We start from the raw sequence: 7,036 nt of genomic DNA, 5'->3' as shown, positions 1-7,036 counted from the left end.
ATGCTGAAGGTTTTGAGGGGTATTGTCCAGTCACAAGCTTGACAGATCTTTAAGCTCAGGTCTCTGGGGGCTCTTAACACACCTAAGGGGGGAGAAAGGTAAATAACATTCAAGACACAATCTGTGCAACCACTGACAAAAACGTGTGCATTGCTAAGATATTTGCAATAAAAAAACATGAATTTCTGCATATAGGGCAAGTACTAAAATGAAAATATGAAAGTGTTCAAAACCTCATACCCTTTCACCTATAAAGTCCCAAAACATACACACAGTACACACGTCAGGGTGCAAATGTTCATTCATTATAACAGCACATTAAAAGACATTCAGTACACAACTGCTTTCTTGTAGATGGTCCCAGTTTAGCTTTCTTACCTCATCATTAGCCCACTCTGCTGCAGCCTCTTTAAACATGTATGCTCCTTAGCGTCGCTGCATGCCTGCAGTCTCTCTCTGCGTAGTGCTCTGTGTCCTTTCATACTCACTGTGCTGTGCTCCTCTTCTCTCCATCAGTCGACACATGGGACAGACCACACCTCTTGGAGACAACCCCCGCTGTCCCACTCTCTGCTGCTGCACTGATCTGACAGTCAGATTTACTGTTTGCACGATCCCGTTCTCCTAAATATGAGGCATCATCCACACTACACACAGCATCATCTCTGACTGCTGTTTCTGTTTATTGCATCCTTCTGATGTGAGAAGAGAAGAGAAGAGAAGGATGGTGAAGGACAGAAAAAAGGAAAAAGTCATAAATATGTCACAGGGGCCAAAACATGCTCGTCAACCATCAGGCAGGCAGTGCCCTGCACTGACCTAACCAGTGCTACAGATCAATACCCGCTATTGACTTTAATCTACAACGGATGCTGTGCCCTTCCTCTTAAAGTGGCCATCACTCAGTTTGTGTCACGAACAGTAGTTAAATGAAGCAGGAAATTCTCTTTGAATGGCAAACATGCATAATGCATGATAGTGGTTACTTGTGTGCATATGTACTGTACACACAGTACCTCTGAACCAAGAGGATGCACTTTTAAACAGAGAATTGCTAACCTAAATTCTGTAATTACCACTCGTGACCTTGTTGCCATGCCATTATTGTGGGAAGAGCCTTTGACTCGAATGATCTCTCTCTGATGATGCCATGTTACTCACTTTCTTTATTTTCTTGTTCATGTGTGTAGTTTTAGCCCAGTGGGGGAAATCCAGTAGCCTCATGGCCTAATTTAATTCCCAAGGGTGGTCCTAAAATAGACAATGACCCAGATACCTTTGGATGCATTTAGAGTCAGAGAGTTTAAAGGCTGATTCTTAATGCCAGAATGGAGTTGGCTGTGACAGTTAATACCACAGCCAATAATCAAGAGAGCAGTTTAGATAGATAGATAGATAGATAGATAGATAGATAGATAGATAGATAGATAGATAGATAGATAGATAGATAGATAGATAGATAGATACTTTAAATTTGTTCGCAGAATTATGATCCAAAGTTTAATTTTGCCACTGCAAAAAGATCTGCTTGCAAGATGAAAACGCCTCTACTCACAACAGTGGAATTAAGATTAAAAAGAATTGAAAGGCAGTGAGGGCTTTGGTAGATCATTTAGATAGAAAGTCAGTGATGAAGATAGGAACTTCCCAAGGGGTGTGATCAACCCGCTGTCTGATGAGGACACAGGAAAGCACCAACCCAGCCGTAACTAAAGTGACTGGATAGGAACAATGACAGGCCAAACATATGAGCTCAGTGAGGGACATGGCCAAATTATTGCCGCCTCACACTTGCTATCCTAATTCATTGGGCAACTGGTTTCTGTTTAGACAAGTCATCCTCCAACAAGACAAAGTCAGCAGAGATTAGGGTCCAGCTGGGAATGTGGACAGTCAGGACAAGACACAGAAACAAAGCTGCACAAGCAAAGAAGAAGAGGATAAAAACAAGTCATAGATAGATTAAGTTAAATGTTGTGTATGTCCATGTGAGCAGAGAAAGCCCTCTATTTGATTTGACCTTTAAGTTTTGTCCCTTTTGTCTTTTGTTGGACTGATGTTTTAGGTCTGGCTGATTTGATGATTTGATCACAGTGTGTTACACTTCCTCTTCACCATTTCTAATCTTTGTGCATTTGTAAATGTTATTCCAATGTACAGATTGTATGTGCACGTTTATTCTTTTTCAGGGTTAACACACAGACAACCACAGTCACAAATACACATTACTGATTTTGGATATAATTTGGAGGAAGGAAAGTCATATGAATATTGGGGAATTATAGCTAATGCAACACTGAAAGAAATGAATCAAACTGCGTCAGTGCTACACGTGTTGGCTTCAGTTTGTGTCCCGTGTTCATTTCACTTCCTACCTTTGTAATTGTCTGCCCCGCCCCTGATTGAGTACTAACCTACACCTCTCAGTGTGTTTAAACCCTGTGTTCCTGGGTCTCTGGTGGTTCGTCTGCGATGCTTCCTTATTCCTTCCGTATTGCTTGTGCACATGTCCGGTTACCTGGTCCTGTTTTGTGTCGGATTTTCAGTTTCTCATTTTTGGACTCTCCTGCTGTGTAAGTTTTGTTTTGGATATTTTCTTTAATACAATCACCGTGTATCATCCTTCTGCTCCCGTGTCCATCTGCATTAGGGCCCTTCCCCTGTGGAACCGTGACCACTTGATCTGGTTTATAGCGGATTAATGTCGATTTAACAAACATGACACTGAAACTCACTCAACACTCTATACTACACAATACCATTCATTTTACTGTGATGACACATTTTTCCATTAAATACAAAATTCAAACTATAAGTAATATACTCTACTTAAATATAAAATGTTGGGCTTGTTAGGACTATTTATTTATATTTAGGCATACTGAAGTCTTGAGCGACCAGGACAAACAAATATCAAGATATAATAAAGCTTTATATTTATCCTTTTTTCACCGTAGGTTCTCTGTGATTTTCTGTTAGACAGGACAACTTGTTATTGTGGTCGCTCTTTAACTCTCCTTTTATTTTAGTCGTCGGTGACTACTATTTTGGATGGATACGTGAGAACAAAACGTGCCTTTATAAATGCTGTATAGAGCTCACGTCAGAGAGTAGGGATCGGTATATACCGGTTAAACTGGACCGTCTTCTTTGAGTTTGTTTGCCGAGCACTTTATGCCCGAAGGAGGGCAGCAGTCTGCTTAAACTGCGATCGACAGCCATTTGAGGACAACACGCATCAGATGAAGAAATCGGAGGGGGGGGAGCTGGGAATCGTGTCAGATTATTTAAATGGGAAAAACACTGATCACAGGGGAATTGTGCAGAGCGAGCTATCCTCAAACTGCGCGGAATGATATGCGGTGGAAGAGCCTAAACATTAACTAACGTTAGAGCGTCAGCTGCACTGACGCACAAATAAACCAGGTTAGTAATTTAGCCAGCAGACGGGATGAAGTCACAAACTGTTTTCAAACGTTGACGTAAACTTAAATTCATTAGCGAACTTGGCTAAGGAGTTTTTAATTCTTATAAATGTGAATTATGTTAGGACATTATTTTCGTGAAAGGTTAACTAATTGTTGTAACTAAACGTACGCTATAATCTGTAAAATAATGTTAACGTTAATCTCAGTTGTTCTGCTATCTCTGACGTTAACGATTTCAGAGCTTCTGTTATGTTAATATGTTTTATGATAAATTTATAACAGGTCGTGACATTGTTGTAACGACCCTTGATGAGGATAGCTACGTTATCTTGCTTGTTGGACTTTATTAGTGGACAGAACACAAGCTACTGTGCCAAAAACAACAGACAAGACGTTCTTTCTACATGGTCAACAAAAAAGTCCTCCAGTTCATAGTAACTCCACACATGCTAGCAGGACAACCAAAGAAAACCATCCCACCACACACTCCCAATCCCAGGTACCCTCACTTGTGCCACCGATCCCCATAGGAAGCTAGGATGATTTAACAGCTTCACATGTCACGAGACCTTCACTGACTTCCTGAACTCAGTAAATGCAATAACCATTTCCCTCTTTCCTCTTTCAGAGTGCGTCACATTTCATCTCATGGGGAGCCTGACAGCAGCTACTATGTTGGGCAGGGCAGTCCTGAGCAGAGGCATCACTGCCCATCACCTCAGTAAGAATGTAACTTTCTACGTGAATGAATTGGCACCCGCAGTCTCAGGATGTCAGACCAAAGCTTCTGAAGAGCATAAACCCCTTATGCTCATGCTGCCCTGGTTGGGTTCACATCCTCGAGCTGTGGCCAAATACTGTGATATCTACTTCCGCACCGGCTATGATGTGCTTGTAGTGGCGAGTGAGGTAAGCACAAAGCATATTGTAAATTAGTGACCAAGAGATTTACTAAATTATGCAATAACACTGATACTAAACGTATTTAGGTGCTTTTATCACAATCTAACTTTATAGGTAAGCTATTAGCTGTTAGTGTAAACATGATAAAGAGCCCGTATTTAACCTGGCACCTGTGAATTGAGCTAGATCAAGATGTGCTCTATTCATAGTTGGATGCATGTGAACCTCTCCTGCTCTCTTGCAGGTTTTCTTCAACAAACCCAGAGTTTTTCTTCATCTCCTGTCGAGCCTGAAGGAGCTGTTAGACTCGCCCTTTTTATTTCCTTATTGATGCAGTTGATGTCAAAGGGTATATCGGAGTTTATTAATTTGCAGAAGTTTATGTCTGGTGAAGAATGTCAAAGTCCTGGTTTGATATCAGGTCGTTGTGCAGCAACTATCTTTTTACATTACCACTTTTATGATCAGTCATCAATGTAAGAACAGAGACGAGGAGGATGTCTAACCTCTGTGAAATCTGACCTTTTTTAAGTAGTCCATAAGAGCATGGGCTGAACTGAACTGAGACTGCCTAAACCCAACTGTGTTTTTTTTTTACTCAAGGTGCAAGAGTTCCTGTGGCCTCGCTGGGGTCTCGATCATGGAAAGCGGTTGCTGGAGTTGCTCCATAGTGAGCGCTTTGTATCCCGCCCACTGCTTGTCCATGCCTTCTCTATTGGTGGCTACACGTTTGCTCAGCTGGTGGTACACATGTCCCAGGACACACAGAAATATCAGGCGCTCACACAGAGGATCAGAGGCCAAGTCTATGATAGCCTTGTGGTGGGCTCGGTGGAGACAATGGCCACAGGTCAGTTCAGTAATGACTTGATTTAAGACATTCAATTTCATTTCATTCGTATCCATTAATTTTGTTAATACATTGATGAGTAGAAGTGAAGGCTTTTAGTGGAAATGAATAGTGTGTTTCTCCTCTCTGCCCAGGTCTAGCTAAGACTGTATTTCCACGATGGGAGACGGTGGTAAAAACAGTAAGCCTGTTATACTTTGACCTGTTCAAACGCCAGACGGTGGACTACTTTAACATGAGCATTGATGCTTTTTGGAGCACTCCCATCACTGCACCTGTACTGTTCTTCTTTTGCGAGAACGATGCATTGAGCGACGCACGAGCCACGGAGGAGTTGATTGATCACTGGAGGAAGCGTGGGATGGACGTCACAGTAAAGAAGTGGGAGGACTCGACACATGCAGGTCACCTAAAGAGGCACCAACAAGAGTATCTGACCACCCTCAACATGTTCCTCCACTCACTCCGCTTCACCCCGCTGAAGGCCAAGATGTGAGAGGATTTTATTATAGCACAAACCATATTAGCTTGACTTTGCTTGTTTTCTTTGTTTAATCTAAAATATTTAGTAGCGTACGATGTGTTGCGATTATCAGAATGGTTATTCAATTCAATTTTATGTTTCACATTTTCTTCCCAGTAAATGTCATGTTTTCGTTGTGCTTTTTTGTAGTCCTTCTTCTTTGTAGTTTTTATCATAATTACGTAGCTTAGTGAAAGTAAAGCCTAACTTGCCTATCTCATGAATTCTCCTTCACATCTTTCCTTGACGTCAAGGGAAAGTGGTTAGGAATAGACCGTAGGAGGTAATGTTTTGACTTTTCGACCGCAGCCAGAGTCTTGTGTCAGCAAACTTCAGTCAGAACAGTCATCCATTGACTTTTCACAAACCACTTGTGCTGTCAAATTCACTTTGCTTTACTGTATATCTATATCACTCTGCTTGTTATCTTGAAGTGAGAATACAGACGCTCCAACTGGAAAAAATCCAGTTTCAAGGCACTGTATTTTTAGCATAGACAATTGCCAAGGTTTAAGGTGCTGGATCTCAATATCAACTAAATCAGCTCCATGATGTGAATTGTACAGTATAGCATACAATGAAGGATTGTGCATTTGTTGTTTCTGTGGGTGTGTCTTTGCAAGGAAAACTCTGTGACACGTCCTTGCTCACCCTTTATATCAAGGACACTGTGTTGTTTGTGTTTATGAATTGTTGAAACATGTTTACCTTAAACTTTACTGATTGAGTGTGCTCTCAACTCAAGAAGTAACTATGCTAAATTGCTGCTTTGAGGAAGTTGCACTTTAAAGGTGTGCAGTTGTTTACTGTGACAGTGATCACATACATGGGTCATAACAATAAGAAGTAAAGAGATTTATGGAACCTTCTCTTCAATAGTTGTTTGCAGAAGCCGTCGTGCATACACTATTTTCTACTTTCCCGAAGCCAAAACATAATTTTGTCACTGCACAACCTCATATATATATATATATATATATATATATATATATATATACACAAATGACTTGATTCTTCTGATGTTGTACCACTGCTTAGAAGAATGTCTTTTTCCACACCAAAAACCATGTTAGTGAGTGTTGACAGTACTGAACAAAGCACCACATGGCCTTTTGACAGAGACGGCATAGTAAGCCTCAGTGGTAAACCTGTACAAGTGACAGTGCTTTCCCAAACTACCAAAGCAGTAAGTGACGAGTTAGAATTATTCTAGCCTTTTACAATTTAATAAAATGTCTGTTATTGATCATGTGCCTTTAATATTGTAAGAATTTGTCTTGTAACTTAAACATTTTAACATTTCTTATTTGTGCAATAAAAATTTGTTGTTAA

The 7,036-nt window shown here is 40.7% G+C and overlaps 1 protein-coding gene across 3 annotated transcripts; it reads left to right on the top strand.

The window, feature by feature from the left end:
• Positions 1-2,437: 2,437 nt before the first annotated feature.
• si:dkey-5i3.5 (uncharacterized protein LOC565091 homolog) lies at positions 2,438-7,036 on the top strand. Of its 3 annotated transcripts, none has more exons than XM_068723730.1 (4): positions 2,438-2,573; positions 4,057-4,337; positions 4,935-5,181; positions 5,316-7,036. In XM_068723730.1, the coding sequence occupies exons 2-4, from the start codon at positions 4,077-4,079 to the stop codon at positions 5,675-5,677; spliced, it is 870 nt and encodes a 289-aa protein (XP_068579831.1). In that variant the 5' UTR covers positions 2,438-2,573; positions 4,057-4,076; the 3' UTR covers positions 5,678-7,036. The 3 variants fall into 3 exon arrangements, with proteins under 3 accessions (XP_068579831.1, XP_068579830.1, XP_068579832.1); XM_068723729.1 differs by lacking the exon at positions 2,438-2,573 and adding an exon at positions 3,260-3,426; XM_068723731.1 differs by lacking the exon at positions 2,438-2,573 and adding an exon at positions 3,468-3,927.

Source organism: Cebidichthys violaceus, unplaced genomic scaffold, assembly GCF_023349555.1.
Source record: "Cebidichthys violaceus isolate CVI_PGR_0920_01 unplaced genomic scaffold, fCebVio1.0.p SCAF_3, whole genome shotgun sequence".
Classification (NCBI taxonomy): domain Eukaryota; kingdom Metazoa; phylum Chordata; class Actinopteri; order Perciformes; family Stichaeidae; genus Cebidichthys; species Cebidichthys violaceus.
The sequence above is the reverse complement of the archived record's forward strand: the minus strand, read 5'-3'. Positions and strand labels throughout refer to the sequence as shown.